This window comes from Eptatretus burgeri, chromosome 8, assembly GCF_056783735.1.
Source record: "Eptatretus burgeri isolate ZD-2024b chromosome 8, Ebu_testis_v1, whole genome shotgun sequence".
Classification (NCBI taxonomy): domain Eukaryota; kingdom Metazoa; phylum Chordata; class Myxini; order Myxiniformes; family Myxinidae; genus Eptatretus; species Eptatretus burgeri.
In genome coordinates this window covers 1453155-1470641 of record NC_140968.1, presented here as the reverse complement: position 1 = coordinate 1470641, position 17487 = coordinate 1453155, and the positions used below count along the sequence as shown (strand labels likewise).

The window sequence follows — 17487 nt, the reverse complement described above, 5'->3', positions numbered from 1 at the left end:
TCCCCCTCTCCCCCTCTCCCTCTCTCCCCTCCTCTCCGCCGCAAATCCTCCCTATCCCCTTCTCTCCCCCTTTCCCCTCTCATTCCCCTCCCCTCCCTTCTCTCTTCCCCTCCCTTCTCTCTTCCCCTCCCTTCTCTCTTCCCCTCCCTCCCTTCCCTCTCGTTCTCTCTCCTTCTCCTTCTCCCCCTTCCCCCCCTTCTCCTTCTCCTTCTCCTTCCTCCCTCTCTCCGTCTCCTTCCTCCCTCTCTCCGTCTCCTTCCTCCCTCTCTCCGTCTCCTCTCTCTCTCTCTCTCTCTCTCTCTCTCTCTCTCTCTCTCTCTCTCTCTCTCTCTCTCTCTCTCTCTCTCTCTCTCTCTCTCTCTCTCTCTCTCTCTCTCTCTCTCTCTCTCTCTCTCTCTCTCCCTCTCTCTCTCTCCCTCTCTCCCTCTCCCTCTCCCTCTCCCTCTCCCTCTCCCTCTCCCTCTCCCTCTCCTCTCCTCTCTCTCCTCTCTCTCTCTCTCTCTCTCTCTCTCTCTCTCTCTCCCTCTCCCTCTCTCTCTCTCTCTCTCTCTCTCTCTCTCCCTCTCTCCCTCTCTCCCTCTCTCCCTCTCTCCCTCTCTCTCTCTCTCTCTCTCTCTCTCCTTCTCTCTCTCTCTCTCTCTCTCTCTCCTCCTCTCCTACTTCCTCTCTCCTTCTCTCTCTTCCTCTCTCCTTCTCTCTCCACTTCCTCTCTCCTTCTCTCTCCTACTTCTCTCTCCTTCTCTCCTACTTCCTCTCCTTCTCTCTCCTACTTCCTCTCTCCTTCTCTCTCCTACTTCCTCTCTCCTTCTCTCTCCTACTTCCTCTCTCCTTCTCTCTCCTACTTCCTCTCTCCTTCTCTCTCCTACTTCCTCTCTCCTTCTCTCTACTTCCTCTCTCCTTCTCTCTCCTACTTCCTCTCTCCTTCTCTCTCCTACTTCCTCTCTCCTTCTCTCTCCTACTTCCTCTCTCCTTCTCTCTCCTACTTCCTCTCTCCTTCTCTCTCCTACTTCCTCTCTCCTTCTCTCTCCTACTTCCTCTCTCCTTCTCTCTCCTACTTCCTCTCTCCTTCTCTCTCCTACTTCCTCTCCTTCTCTCTCCCACTTCCTCTCTCCTTCTCTCTCCTACTTCCTCTCTCCTTCTCTCTCCTACTTCCTCTCTCCTTCTCTCTCCTACTTCCTCTCTCCTTCTCTCTCCTACTTCCTCTCTCCTTCTCTCTCTACTTCCCTCTCTCCTTCTCTCTCCACTCCCTCTCTCCTTCTCTCTCCTACTTCCTCTCTCCTTCTCTCTCCTACTCCTCTCTCCTTCTCTCTCCTACTTCCTCTCTCCTTCTCTCTCCTACTTCCTCTCTCCTTCTCTCTCCTACTCCCTCTCTCCTTCTCTCTCCTACTTCCTCTCTCCTTCTCTCTCCTACTTCCTCTCTCCTTCTCTCTCCTACTTCCTCTCTCCTTCTCTCTCCTACTTCCTCTCTCCTTCTCTCTCCTACTTCCTCTCTCCTTCTCTCTCCTACTTCCTCTCTCCTTCTCTCTCCTACTTCCTCTCTCCTTCTCTCTCCTACTTCCTCTCTCCTTCTCTCTCCTACTTCCTCTCTCCTTCTCTCTCCTACTTCCTCTCTCCTTCTCTCTCCTACTTCCTCTCTCCTTCTCTCTCCTACTTCCTCTCTCCTTCTCTCTCCTACTTCTCTCTCTCCTTCTCTCTCCTACTTCCTCTCTCCTTCTCTCTCCTACTTCCTCTCTCCTTCTCTCTCCTACTTCCTCTCTCCTTCTCTCTCCACTTCTCTCTCCTTCTCTCTCCTACTTCTCTCCTTCTCTCTCCTACTTCCTCTCTCCTTCTCTCTCCTACTTCCTCTCTCCTTCTCTCTCCTACTTCCTCTCTCCTTCTCTCTCCTACTTCCTCTCTCCTTCTCTCTCCTACTTCCTCTCTCCTTCTCTCTCTTCCTCTCTCCTTCTCTCTCCTACTTCCTCTCTCCTTCTCTCTCCTACTTCCTCTCTCCTTCTCTCTCTTACTTCCTCTCTCATTCTCTCTCCTACTTCCTCTCTCCTTCTCTCTCCTACTTCCTCTCTCATTCTCTCTCCTACTTCCTCTCTCCTTCTCTCTCCTACTTCCTCTCTCTTTCTCTCTCCTACTTCCTCTCTCCTTCTCTCTCTCCTACTTCCTCTCTCCTTCTCTCTCCTACTTCCTCTCTCCTTCTCTCTCCTACTTCCTCTCTCCTTCTCTCTCCTACTTCCTCTCTCCTTCTCTCTCCTACTTCCTCTCTCCTTCTCTCTCCTACTTCCTCTCTCCTTCTCTCTCCTACTTCCTCTCTCCTTCTCCTTCTCCTACTTCCTCTCTCCTTCTCTCTCCTACTTCCTCTCTCCTTCTCTCTCCTACTTCCTCTCTCCTTCTCCTTCCTCCCTCCCTCTCTCCTTCTCCTTCCTCCCTCCCTCTCTCCTTCTCCTTCCTCCCTCCCTCTCTCCTTCTCCTTCCTCCCTCCCTCTCTCCTTCTCCTTATCCTTCTCCCCCTCTATCCTTCTCTTTATCCTCCCCCCTCTCTCTCCTTCTTCTCCTCCTCCTTCTCCTCCTTCTCCTCCTCCTTCTCCTCCTCCTCCTTCTCCTTCTTTTCCTTCTCCTTCCCCTCTCTCCACTTCTCATTCTCCTTCCCCTCTCTCCACTTCTCATTCTCCTTCCCCTCTCTCTCCTTCTCCCTTCTCTCCCTTCTCTCCCTTCTCTCCCTTCTCTCCCTCCTCCTCCTTCTCCTTCTTTTCCTTCTCCTTCCCCTCTCTCCACTTCTCATTCTCCTTCCCCTCTCTCCACTTCTCATTCTCCTTCCCCTCTCTCTCCTTCTCCCTTCTCTCCCTTCTCTCCCTTCTCTCCCTTCTCTCCCTTCTCTCCCTTCTCTCCCTTCTCTCCCTTCTCTCCCTTGTCCACCTTCTCTCCCTCCTCTCCCTTCTCTCCCTTCTCCTCCTTCTCCTTCTTCTCCTTCTCCTCCTTCTCCTCCTTCTCCTCCTTCTCCTCCTTCTCCTCCTTCTCCTCCTTCTCCTCCTTCTCCTCCTTCTCCTCCTTCTCCTCCTTCTCCTCCTTCTCCTCCTTCTCCTTCTCCTCCTTCTTCTCCTCCTTCTCCTTCTCTCCTCCTCCTTCTGCTCCTGCTTCTGCTCCTGCTTCTGCTCCTCCTTCTCCTCCTCCTTCCCTCTCTCCACTTCTCCTCCTTCCCCTCTCTCTCCACTTCTCCTTCTCCTTCCCCTCTCTCCTCTTCTCATTCTCCTTCCCTCTCTCCTCTTCTCATTCTCCTTCCCTCCTCTCTCCCATTCTCCTTCCCCTCTTCCCCTTCTTCCCCCTTCCCCTTCCCTTCCCCCTTCCCCTTCCCCTTCCTTCCCCTTCCCCTTCCCCTTCCCCCTTCCCCCTTCTCCCTTCCCCCTTCTCCCTTCTCCCTTCTCCCTTCTCCCTTCTCCCTTCTCCCTTCTCCCTTCTTATCCCCATCTCTCTCTCCTTCCCCTCTCATTCCCCTCTCTCTCCTTCTCCTCTCATTCCCCTCTCTCTCCTTCTCCTCTCATTCCCCTCTCTCTCCTTCTCCTTCTCCTTCCCCTCTCTCTACTTCTCATTCTCATTCCCCTCTCTCTCCTTCCCCTTCTCCCTTCTCCCTTCTCCCTTCTCCCTTCTCCCTTCTCCCTTCTCCCTTCTCCCTTCTCCCTTCTCCCTTCTCCCTTCTCCCTTCTCCCTTCTCCCTTCTCCCTTCTCCCTTCTCCCTTCTTATCTCCTTCTCCTCTCATTCCCCTCTCTCTCCTTCTCCTCTCATTCCCCTCTCTCTCCTTTTCCTCTCATTCCCCTCTCTCTCCTTCTCCTTCTCCTTCCCCTCTCTCTCTCCTTCTCCTTCCCCTCTCCCTCCCTCCTCCATATATCCATGCTATTTCCTTTTCATCTTTTTTTCACATTCGCAATCCAGTTGTTACTTTTATTTTATATTTGATGTCCCACACTCGTTACTGAGCATCTGTGCCACCAAAGTAGCTTCCTGAGCAAGGGTTACCCTGGGTGGTTTGCCAGCAGTTGTTGGGGAAGGAACTTGTAATTTGTCCAGGGTGCCAGCGATAGCTCGCCCAGTCTTCGTGAAGGACACCGTGGGAATCTTTAACATCCATCAACTAATTTCAAAGACAAGACGCCCAGTTTAACATCCATCCAAGGGACGGCATTCGCAGGCTGGGTAATTCATCAATGTGTAACACTGGGATGACATTTTATAGCTGGGCCGAGATTAAAACTCAAGCTAGACAGCTTAGATTCAAATGTGGGTACCTCGAGTTCATCCTGTTAGAGGTTGTATTGCAACACACTGTTAACTATAAGGGCATTCGGTAGAGCGCATACCTCTGCCACGCAATACCTGATCCACGAGAACATATCAGGTCCAATACATTTTTGAAATATCATGATGTACAGCATTATCTCTTTTTTTGGCCCTGTCAATGGTGAAGAATCACTTTGATAATTAAATAACTCTCGTATCCGGATCCGGATTTGGATCTTCATCAAAATCAAATAAATTCGTCCTTGTCACACACCCAACCTGTCCACCAAGTTTCATCCGAATCTGTCCACAACTTTTTGAGCTATCCTGCTACATATCAGTTTAGCCCCATCTCTCAATGGTGAAGAATCACTTGATAAATTCTCGTATCTGGATTCGGATTTTCACCAAAATCGAATCAGCTCGTGCTTGTCATACACCCAACTTGCCCTCCAAATTTCATCCAAATCCGTCCACAATTTTGTGAGATATCCTGCACACGAACAAACAGACGTGAAAACATAACCTCCTTCCACCTTCGGTGTCTGAGGGAATAAACAAACTATTATTCCGTGTTGTATTTATCCGTTAAAAATGTAAAAGTATGAAATCGGACATGCAATAATTACTTTTGACAGAGTAAAAAAAAAAAACTATTTTTTGGAGCTATTTCGCTTCACATTCCGTGGACACTATTATTTCATTATATCAGGTTAGGAAAATAAATCGATCTTTCCTAATTTTTTCCCATTTCACTCCATATTTCGACTTAATTATTTATGCCATTAGTTCCAACGTTCAAATTTGTAATCACATTTCCAATATCAACTTTTAATAAACCTAAGATAGGATACAAATATTTCTTAGGATTTCTTAGGATAAATCAAAGATTTCTTAGGTTTAGAGAGGGTGAGCAAGATTTTATTAAACCAAAGATATATTATTTAATCTTACCAGGAACCAATCAGGGTGAAGTGTGAACAGACGAACAGACAGCCATCTCTGTCATATATATATATATAGATATATACACATACATAAACACACTAGCAAATACAACCCATCAATAAAGTGGGGTGGGGGAGAAAGAGAGACAGAGACACAGAGACCGACGTGTGGGAGGAGAGTGCTGCATTATATGAGGAGGAGGGGGGAGCAAGGAGGGGGCAGAGTGAGAGAAAAGGGTGGGGGAAAAGAGGAAAAAAGCATGACAGGTGAGGGGTGGAGGTGGGGTTAGCAAAGAAGATGATATGTGACGCTTAATGACCAAACAGGAAAAAAAAATACATGTCAGAACAGCTGTACACACGACGACACAACAGCGTTTGTATAGTAATCCGCTGCCACATCTGCAAAAACTGATATTCCAATTCCATAAAATTTGTGGGAAAATGAACCAAAAGCAATCACTGAAAACACTGAAGTACCGCTCACATTAATACCAGTGCTTTTGGACTGACGATGCAGAAATCAAGAAAATGAGCGAATACCAAGACCTCAAGCATGAAGTGAAAAGATCCTGGAAGCTGACTAATGTCAAAGTTGTACCAGTGATGACAAATAACCTCACAGAGATATTAAAAATCATCCCTGGGAATATCACGACAAACAAACTACAGTTGGAAGCCGTCCTGGGCTCAGTAACGATCCTGAAAACTTTGAGAACGGAAAACTTCACAGCTTGGTCCGTGAATCGTGACTCCTTACCATAATGAAGGTGATACTCCGAGTCCGCCCTGGGAGGACTCCATTCCACATTCTGAAACCTACATATACATGCAAGCACGCGCGCACGCGCACACACACACACACACACACACACACACACACACACACACACACACACACACACACACACACACACACACACACACACACACACACACACACACACACACACACACATTCAGACCTGGTAGGTCTCTGTTTCACCTCCTGAAACCCACCCACATGGGGACATAGCAGGCAACAACAACTTGCAGGTGCGTGCGCGCGTGCACACACAAACACACACACACACACACACACACACACACACACACACACACACACACACACACACACACACACACACACGACGGTGGATACTTCAAGACCTGGGAGGGATCTGTTGCACCTTCTGAAACCCACATATGGAGATAACAAATCTAAATCTTGTGTCTCAAACCCATCACTCACTCTCTGTACCCACCTTACCCAGTTGCACTCAGCTATTTCTGGACTCTGTGTCCTTTACTCCTGACAAAGTGGAGAGCTTGCTGTCAAACCTCAACTCAGATTTTGCAACCGGTCCAGACGGCATCAGCTCACGTGTTCTAAAAACCTGCTCTGCTGCTCTTGCTCACTCTCTCTGTTGTTTTCACCCTCTAATTTGCTGAAGGTCATCTGCCTTCTGCTTGGAAATTAGCAAACATCACTGCTCTGCGTAAAAAAGGTGCAACTGCAGACCAACCAGCCTTCTCCCAATCATCAGCAAAGTTATGGAAAAAAATCATCCCTTCTGACATTAAATCCTTCCTCTTCTCCAATGGCTTGATTTCCGATCAGCAATTTGGATTCAGACCAGGTCACTCTACCCTGGATATGCTGTTTTTGATTTCCGAACAATGGATGGAGGTCCTCATTGCCAGAGATGAGAACAGAGCCATATCCCAAGACATATTGCATGTTTTCAATACCGTCTGGTACCCTGCACTGCTCACCAAACTCTCTTCCTATGGTATCCAAGGCAATCTTCACTCATGGCTGGCAGACTTTCTCTCCTGTCATAGTGAGCATGTGGCCCTTGATGGAATTCTCTCTTCCTATCCAGGCTGGAGTTCCTCAAGGCAGTATTCTGGGCCCAGTGCTTTTTCTCGTTTTCATGAATGATCTCGCCAACTCTCTGGAAAATCCTCTATCTCTTTGCTGATGACTCCATCCTCTGCCATACCATCTGTCATCCCTCAGATCAGGAAGGAGCAACCTCTTCAATCTCCGCAGATCTGAATAAAATCACAAGCTGGTCCAACATGTGGAACATGCAATCCTGACAAATCTCACACTCACCATGTCTCTCCAAAAGGACCGTTTGGAACTCCCCCCCCCTCCCCATCTACTTTCTCAACAATCCCGTTGAAGAAGGCCTTACTATCTGCCATGATCTTCCCTGGGAAAGCCACTTCTCCAAGCTGGCCTCCAAAGCCATTCGCTGATTGGGCATCCTCCGTCGTGCAAATCTTTCCTTGGCACACCTGAGCTCCTGAACACACACACAAAGCTTTCATCTGCAGCCTGATGGAGTTCTGCTCTCCCCTCTGGGCTAGTGCCACCGCCTTTTACCTTTCCCAGCTTCACGCTGTGGAAACCATGGCATTTAAGATCATTGGTATCTCCTTCGATAAGGCTGAGTCTTTGGGTCTCTCACTCTCTCACAGGGTTTTGGGAGGCAGTTTCGTGGTCTCTGTCTTCTCCCGTCTCCTCTCCTCCTTGCCTCCCTCCCTACTCTGTCTGTGATCTGTCACCCCCCCCTTCCCCCATATTTCCGCAGGGTGCTGAATGTCCACCAAAAACCCCCTTCTGGTAAAACTGCCAAAATCAAGAATCGCTGCTCACCTTCATCGTGTCATTCCTCTTTTTTTCCTGCCTTTGGAACGAACTCCCACACACTCTTCAATCCCACTCTTCCCTCCAGGTCTTCAAAATAGCTCTTCACCACCCTCTCTTATATTCCCCCATCCAAAACGATGATCTTTTCAACCCCTGTTAATCCACCCCAAACCCACCTTCTTCATATTTCCTGCTTTCCTTCCTGAAAGTACCTGTAATGTCAATCTTTTTTACCCCGTGTTCCCCGCCCCTTCCCTCTCCCTTCCACATATCTCCTCGTGTGTCTATTCTCCACTGTTTTGTGCTTCCTTCTCCCGTCTACCTTGTCTCCTGTTCCCCTTGTTATGCATTTCGTGTGTTCGCTCTTATACAAGCCTTGACATTGTAGATTTTAAAAAATATATAAATATCATCATCCACAACTTTCAAGTGAAAAACAAATTTCAGAAAATTGATTTTTTTTAAAATACAAAACTAGAATATCTTGGTTGGATAAGTGTCCACCCCCGAAGTTAATACTTGGTGGAAGCACCTTTTGACAACAATTACAGCTGTGAGTCTGTTGGGATAGGTCTCTACCATGCCCTATAGATATGACATGTCTTTAGGACTATATGGGGTGACATATCACATGTAAAGACACGCCCTATAGGGCATGTCTTTACAAAGTTAATTGGCCTGTGTATGTGTTAAATTGTCATGATTCTGATTATGTCACAATGAAATTGGCTGTTCCTGTTGGTTTCCACTGCTGGGTCGTGAATTTCACAGCAAAGACTCAACCATGAGCACCAAGGAGCTTTCAAAAGACCTCTGGGATAAAGTTGTGGAAAGGTACAGATCAGGGAATGGGTGTAAAAATGATTTGAAGGCCTTCCAATATCCCTTGGAGTACAGTCAACACGATCATTAAGAATTGGAAGGTGTATGTTACCACGAAGACCCTGCTTAGATCAGGCCATCCCTCCAAATTGGATGACCAAGCAAGGAGGACACTGATCAGAGAGGCCACCAAGAGGCCAATGGCAACTTTGAAAGAGCTCCATGCCTTTATGGCAAAGACTGGTCACTGTTTGCATGTGAAGATAATATCTCAAGCACTCCACAAGTCTGGCCTGTACAGTCGGGTGGCAAGAAGGAAGCCATTACTCAAAGAAGCCCACTTTGAGTCCCGTTTGAGGTGTGCAAAAAAAACAAAAAACTCCAGAGATTCTGAAGCCATGTGGCAAAAAGTTTTGTGTCTGACGAAACCAAGATGGAACATTTTGGCCTAAATACAAAACGATATGTTTGGTGCAAACCCAACACAGCACATCCCCCAAACAACACCATCCCTACTGTGAAGCAAGGTGGTGGCAGCATCATGCTATGGGGATGTTTCTCCAGCAGGGCCTGTGGCACTTGTCAGGATAGAAGGGAAAATGGATGGAGCAAAATACAGAAAAATCTTAGAGGAAAACCTGCTGCCCTCTGCAAGAAAGCTGAAATTGGGATGGAAGTTCACCTTTCAGCATGACAATGACCGGAAGCACACAGCCAAAACTACAATGGAGTGGCAAAGGAACACAAATATAAATGTCCTTGAGTGTCCCATTCAGAGCCCCGACCGAAATCCAATTGAAAATTGTCGCGTGACTTGAAGATTGCTGTCCATCAGCACTCCCCATGCAACTTGACTGAGCTTGAACAGTTTTGTACAGAAGAATGGGCAAATATTGCCAAATCAAGGTGTGCAAAGTTGGTAGAGAGTCTATATCCCAACAGACTCTCAGCTGTTATTGCTGTCAAAGGTGCTTCCACAATGCAATAATTTGGGGGGGGGGGGGGGGGTAGGGGTGGATACTTATCAACGAAGATATTCTAGTTTTGTATTTTAAATTAATTTTCTGAAATTTGTCATATATATATATATATATATATATATATATATATATATATATATATATATATATATATATATATATATATATGCACATATGCACATATGCACAAACACCTGCACAAACACCTGCGCCATGCTTTATTTACAGAGCGTCAATACTGATGAAGCATTTTCTTGGCAAGGGTTATACTGAGGGCTTTGCTATCGCCTTCCCAGTGTTGTTTTTCAATGCTCTATCGTTTTAAATTCTGACCGTTAAGCAAAGCAGCAGCCAATTTTTATCCCCGCCGCGTGGCGGAAGGGGGATATTGTTATCACCCGGGTCGTCCGTCCGGCTGTCCGTCCGTCCGGCTGGCTGAGCGTCAACATTTATAGCTGTGAGTGCGATAACTCATAAACTGTTCGCCATATCGATTTGAAATTTGGGTCACACATGTACCACCTGAAAAGGAAGAACCCGATTGATTTTGGGCGTGGCCAGATGCAAGATGGCCGACTTGGGCAGCCATCTTGAAAAAAGTTTTTTCGCCATATCGATTTGAAATTTGGGTCACACATGTACCACCTGAAAAGGAAGAACCCTATTGATTTTGGGCGTGGTCGGATCCAAGATGGCCGACTGGGGCGGCCATCTTGAAAAAAAGTTTTTTCGCCATATCGATTTGAAATTTGGGTCACACATGTACCACCTGAAAAGGAAGAACCCTATTGATTTTGGGCGTGGTCCGATCCAAGATGGCTGACTGGGGCAGCCATCTTGAAAATAATGTTTTTTGTGATAAATGGAAAACCGCTTATTGATTTCAATTATTTTTCAATGGCGGGGGATTCCCCATCTCTGATGGTATATTTAGTCCTTGGTATGACTCGGCCGGGGTTTGAAACACAGACCTCGCAGACTCTGAGCAGACACTCCAACCATTGCACCTGTGCGGGTGCGGGTGCGTGCCATGGTTGTCTTGATATTCCCACCAAAGGACTACCTTGATGCTTTGCCTCGACTCTAATTAACAGAATGACAGTACAGTTGGAATTGATCCCAGACTAAACTGTGAGGTGAATTTCCTCGACTTAGTTCGTGTAATATTATGTGCAGCTGTGAATTTGAAAAGTTTAATTGTGCTAAGCAACTGCATAGGTTAAATAAGTTTTATTTCACTGGCCTTGGTACTTAGTTGATTTAAATCTATTAGGGGCCATCTCCAAATTGTGGAGGGGAGGGTTTGGGGATTTTATCATTGGAGAAAGGAAGTTAGGGAGGAATGTGAAGTTAACAGATGAAGTATTGCATGTGGGGGGAGAGGTTGCATGAGAGGAAGAGGATGTGGATGCCTAAACTTGTCCTGCACCGCAATTTTTTTGCATGCCATATGTAGACAGACTCTTAAGATCTGTGTATGCCACTCAATTTAACCTATTTTACACTTTTTATAGAGAGAAAAAGAAGAAGAACTACAGCTGATCTAGAAGGTAAACAAAGAATATACTGTGTGTACCCTTTTGCATCTCCATCCATAGTGTACACATCCATTGGACATTATAACATGAAACGTGAGAAAAGGTAACGGCCAGAGGAAGGGATGGGAATGAATATGTAATAAAAATACAACTCATCTCCTTCCCTGACTTTTTAAACCTTTTTGATCTTCCCATTGCTCATGCTGGTGGCAGTGTTGCAGCCTACATCAGAAGCTCCCTTTCCTTTCGTCCCTGCCCCCCCCCCCAACCTGTTCCCCTCCCAATTCTTCTTATTCTTCCTATGCTCCCTTGGGCTCCTCAAGTCACGTATTCAAGATTGAAAGTGTTTCTTTTCCTCGTGGACTTCAAGGATCTACAAAGGCACAACTGTGTCCAGCAGTATCATTGGACAGATTGGTCTCACCTATCTTCCACTGACTGGCTCACTGTCTCTTAACTTCAAGGTGTATAATTTGTCTGGGACTCGTTTTTCAACAAACCTCTTCCCCTTCACGTCTCCAGCTACCCTGCCCAACATCTGGTCCCTTCATTCATGCATTGATATGATGACTCATGAGGTGAGGCATTTGTCAGAAAATTGCTTTCCTTTTCCTCTTGGAAAGCCAACCCCTCTGATCGGAACCTGCATTGTCTCCAAAAAACGTTCACAACAATTGTGGTTCCGCCTTTAGACTTGCTAGAATACGGCAACAGTCCCTCCTCAGCTCTGAACTCAGTTATTTTGCCATCCAAAAAAACTTGATGGCAGTTGGTCAAATCTGTCTCTGAAACATGCTCCTCTTTTCCTTTGCTCTTGAAGAATGGATTCACAATGGATGCCTTTTAATGTCAAGGCTGACTGCCATAATTCTGTCTGCAGAAAACGCCAATATATCTCTATCTCTATCTCTTTCTCTCCTCTCTTCTCTGTACCCATTCTACACCTTATCACTGAAAACGTCCGACGACACATGAACTTCCATCCTGCAAAGGTGGAGAAATTTCTCGCTTCTCTTGACTTCTCCAACTTCACTTCATCGTCCTTACTGCACCCGTGCCCTCATCAGTGTGCTCCTGCTTCTGTGCTCTTCCAGGTCATTTTCTGAAAGCCGCCTGCCCTCCTTGTGGAAAATTGCCACCATCACCCCAATTAAGAAGAATGGTGCCAATTTTCATCCTATTAACTGTAGACCAACCTTATCCCCACCATAATCAATGCAATGGAATCAATAATTTCAGCAGACCTCAAGGCTCGTCTTTTCTCTCGCTCTTTGATCTCTGACCATCAGTTTGGCTTCTGCCTCGGTTATTCCGTCTTGGACTTGCTGTTTCTATGTAATGCTAGTAAAGAGTGGAATCCCTCTATTTCAAACAAGGTATCAGGGCTATCTTGTTGAACATCTGTACATTTAACTTTTCACCCCCACCTTGAATTCCACACTGCAGCTAGTGTTATATAGGGTTCCCTTTGAGACTGGCTATTGGATTTCCTGTGCTCACAAGCAGTGGGTTGCTTTAGATGGAATACTATTCCAGGCTTTACATCCAGAGGTGATATCCCTAAAGGGTAGTGTTCTGGGACCAATTCTGTTCTTGATAAACATCTGCATCTTTGTTATTGCAACATCAATCATATTACATTGCATATGGCTCCATTTTATGCAGGTTAGCTCTGTGGCAGCATCCCTCAATGCCAATACGGACGTCTACCTGGAACATTTATTTTAGTGCAAGAAAGACATATTCTGACTTGTCCTTGCATCAGGCCTGGCAGGCAAATCTCCCATTTCATTTCTGTGTTCAGCCTTTGCCAGAGGTACAGTCTCTGGAGCACCTGGGCATCACAATGAGCTCCAACCTATGTTTGGCAGAACGCATCTCCAAACTGGCTTCCAAAGCCAGCCACCATATCAGATTTCTCCTCAAGGCTAAGTCCTTCCTCTGCCATCCTCATCTTGTAATGATGTGCAAAGCCTTCCTCCGGCGGTTACTGGGATATGGCTCACCACTGGACTCTGTTGCAGCTTCCCATCTTGCCGCCTTTGAGGCGTTCAAATCCAAAGCTTTGTGTCATTTGAATCTTTCCTCAGAAGCTGTCTCAGGGTCTGCTTCTTAACCATTGAAGGCAGGTTGGTGATCACCTTGTTTTGTTTGTTTTTTTACTGGCTTTTATTCTGGTCTTGCTCCTCCTGCCATCTCACGCTCCTCCTCCCAGATGTTGCCCCAATAAACATGCATTCCGCTAGAAACTTTCCTTGTAACCATCCCCAAGTTCTAAACTCAACACTCACCTCCATTCTTTTGCACCGTTCGATACCTGTATTAAAAAAAGAAGAAGAAGAAAAGAGCATCCTGGCCAGTTTCTTTGCCAAAAAAAGGTGCTCGGTTACTCTGAATGGATTATGACTAATGTGTGTTTCAGTTAAAATGAAAGGGAAAATAACTTTGATTAAAAAAATAACTATTATCTGATTTTTAAAATTTTATTTTCACTTAAATCCTTGTATGGGCATGTGCCGTTGAGCAGTAAATGCAATTTCAGCGAATTTTCCAATAATTTCTGGTGACCACCATGTCTTTGTATGATTGGCTGTGATGAGCACGTGATGGTGGATGGTTTCAATGGCTGTATAAACAGCTTTGCTTCACACTTATAAGCCTTCTGCACACTTTTGCTACTTTGAAATCAGAGTATGCTTTGGTGGTGGCTCGAAGGTATTTTGGCGATGGGTAATAGGGCACCGTAAGCTGGTTGTGTTGGTACTCAGCACTGGTTACATTGCACAGACACTGCCTTTCTTCCTTCATTTGTTGTACGCACACACGCACACTACTTCCCATCTCCATTCACTGTAGCTCTGTTTACAGAACAGCTTTATCCACCATTATCCGCCTGTACTTCGTTCCCTGTCAACTCTGCGCTTTCTCTGATTGTAGCCGTTGAACTTCTCACTTCTTCCATATTTCTTCTCCTGCTAATTTATATTTTGCATTTAAATATTACTTTGTTTGTATATATATATATATATATATTTTTAATCTTCTTCTTTTCATGTCCACAATTATTCCCATGTTCTGACGGGGTTTGCAGGGGAAAGCTTGGCCCAGGTCTTTCATGATTCAGCTGGCCAGGCCTGACGTTCGACTGAGGTTAGGGCAGGAATTTGTAATTAGTTCAGGGTGCTGGCGATAGCTCGCCTGCTCTTTGCGAAGGACATCGTGGGATCTTTAACGTCCACCAACACGTGCCAGGAGACGGGACCCCAGTTTAACGTCCATCTGAGGAACGACATACACATTGATGAATCACCCTTCCGATGAAGCCTGTTTGTATATATTTTATTTCTATCATTTTATTTCCTGGCCTTGCTGTTAATGTTAATCTTTCTTTTTTTTTTGTCTCTTTTTATTTGGGTACCAAGCCGGTACCCGATTGATTTTGTTATGTTTATTCTTCTGCTATGGCGGTCATTCTTTGGGTTTATTCCCTTTTAAATTAATTTTCTCTGCAACCACTTGTCCGACTGACACTAAATTTTCACCATCGGAGCAACTACTTATGTCGAATTGCTTAATGACAATTATGGCATCCGTGGTGTGGAAGCCATGTTGGAAAAAAGGGAAAAAATTGGACCTCTGTTTCTCTGAAACCACTGCATGGAAGAAAAAAAATTAAGACTTGGCACATGTCAAGTACTCCCCATGGGGAATAAATGTTGTTAATGATGACGTCATCGATGAAGTGGTGTATCTCGGCCAAAATTTGACACCTAGAATGCTTTATCTAATGAGTATGAAAATGATTGATGGTCATCTCGGGATAAATTGGTCTAAATATATTTGTATCTCCGAAAGACCATCTGGAGACCTCCTCCCCCACCCCCCTTCCCCCCATCTACTTTCTCAACAATACCCTTGAAGGATTCCTTTCATTCAAGCTTTTGAGCCTCGCTATCTGCCACCATCTTACCTGGGAAGACCACATCTCCAATCTGGCATCCAAACCTAGTCCCCGACTGGACATCCTACATTATGCAAAGTCTTTCCTTGGCACACTTGAGCTTCTAACCACATACAAGGCTTTCATCCACAGCTTGGTAGAGTACTGCTTTCCCCTCTTGGGTGGTGCTCCTGCCTCAACCTCGCTCGGCTTCACACTGTGGAAACTAAGGCTTTCGGATCATTGGTATCTCACCCGATGAAGCTGAGTCTTGGCTCTCTCACTCTTTCACTCTCACCGCAGGCAGGTCGTCGTTGGTCTTCCTGTCTTCTACCATCTCCTCTTTGGCCTTCCCCCCTCACTCTGTCTGTGCTATTTCCACAGGGTGTTCAAGGTCTGCCAAAAAAAACCCTTCTGATGAAACTGGCAAAATCAAGAATCACTGCTCACCTTCACTCTTGCATTCCTCTCTTTTTTTTTCGTGCCTCCGGAACAAACTCCCACACACTCTTCAATCCCACTCCTCCCTCCAGGTCTTCAAAACAGCTCTTCACCACTATCTCATGTCTTCCCCCATCAAAAATCTTGATCTTTTCTACCCCCATTAATTAACTCCAAACCCACATCCTTGAAATTCCGTTTTGCTTCCTGAAAGTCCCTGTAGCACAGTGTTGTTTGCAGTGTGTACCCCACCCTTTCCCTCCCTTCCACAGATTTCCTATTTTCTCTTCCCCACTGTTTTGTGCTTCCCTCTCCCACCCCTCTTGTCTCTTGACCCCCTTGTTATATATTCTGTGTTCGCTCTTATACGAGCCTCGACAGTGTCTACAAAAAGAAAAAGTTCCGTAACTTTTCGAAACACTCTTGGTACTGGAAATGGCATCACTTTTTGTTGACGCACAACAATGGCGTCACTTTTTTTCTCCGCACTCAGCGGGGCATTTCCTCGGGATGAATTCTTCCTCCCGATGGATGCCAACCGATGGGAATTGTCCGTGCTCTGTCCTTTTACATGCTGAGCGTCAAGCAAGGAAGCAGCACGTATGTTTTTTTTTTTAAAGTCCTTGGTATGACTTGACTGGGGTTTGAACAGCCGACCTCCCAGACTCGGAGTGGATGTTCGAACCATTACACCACTGAGTCATTAAACCACCACCATGGAAATTATGATGAAATGGGGAGAATACCGAAAGAAGTAAAATAGGATGAGAATATGAAGGATACTTCGGTAGAAGAAGCATGGATATTCTTTGAAAATACATTGAAAAGATGCATACATGAATCTGTCCCCACGAGGAGGAAGCCAGAGGAGAAAAATACCTCGGTTGATGAATATTGATGCTTTGGAGGTCGTTAACTTTAACGCAGATCTTGGAATAGATTAAAAAATATTAGAAAGGAACCTGACTGGAAAGTTTGTCACAACAAGAAACAATGTAACATTTGAAAGAGAGCAAAAGCTGTTAGCTAACCCTAACCCTAACAGCTTGTTTTGAGAACAAGATGGAGAAGTCAAATGAAATCCAAAAAGCTTTTGGAGATATGCGAAAAGCCAAATGAAAATTAAACTGGCATCACCGACTTGCAGAAATCTGATTGGTCTCCCTACCATCACGATGTTTCTCTGTTTCATTTACTGCTCTCCAAACTCTACAAACTTTATAACTTTCTTTGACTATCTTAATTCCTGCCATGAGGCTGTGACATCCGAACACCCTCAAACTCCTCTATTTAGGAGACTTCAATGTACACCACAAGGAGTGGTTGAAATCTTCCCATACAGTTGTTGGGGAAGTTGAAGCTCTTACATTCACCATTCTCAATGATTTGGAGAACAAATTATCAACCCCCCTACCCATATTGCAGATCGTCATGATCACTCTTCCTATACTTTTGATTTGTTCTTCACCTCCAATCTGTTACGTTATCGCTACACAACTTCATTTTCAATTGGTTCTTCTGAACACAATTTCGTAAAGGTCTCTGCTTACTACCACTCTTCCTCCGACTGCTCCGACTAGATGTCAGTATTGACATTTCAGTAGCACTGACTGGACTGGCTTACGAGACTTTTTTTTGACTCCCCCTGGGAAGACTACTGCCTCATCAGGCGATACCTCAATTTCGCTGAGTGTCGAGCTGAACCAACTACCGTCCCATTGCTCTGACTTCTACTATTTCAAAAGTCTTTGAATGTCTTTTAAATTCCCATTTCCTCAAGCATCTTGAATCTCACAATCTTCTATCGAACCATCAATATGGTTTTCACAAGAGAAGATCGAACGGTGATGATTTTTCTTATCTTACAAATACCGGGGCTTAGTCTCTGAGAGACAAAAGCCTTTGACAGAGTTTGGC

At 45.6% G+C, this 17487-nt stretch overlaps 1 protein-coding gene across 3 annotated transcripts in view; it reads left to right on the top strand.

Moving 5' to 3' along the window:
* LOC147020903 (poly(rC)-binding protein 3-like) overlaps positions 1-17487 on the top strand; it is a 118674-nt gene that overhangs the window by 82452 nt on the left and 18735 nt on the right. For 2 of the 3 annotated variants that reach the window (XM_085890552.1, XM_085890553.1), the window contains exon 11: positions 11166-11201. The exons of the other annotated variant lie outside the window; for it this stretch is intronic. In XM_085890552.1, the coding sequence (XP_085746678.1) occupies positions 11166-11201 (36 nt within the window). The remainder of the gene's footprint in view (positions 1-11165; positions 11202-17487) is intronic. 3 annotated transcript variants of the gene reach the window in all.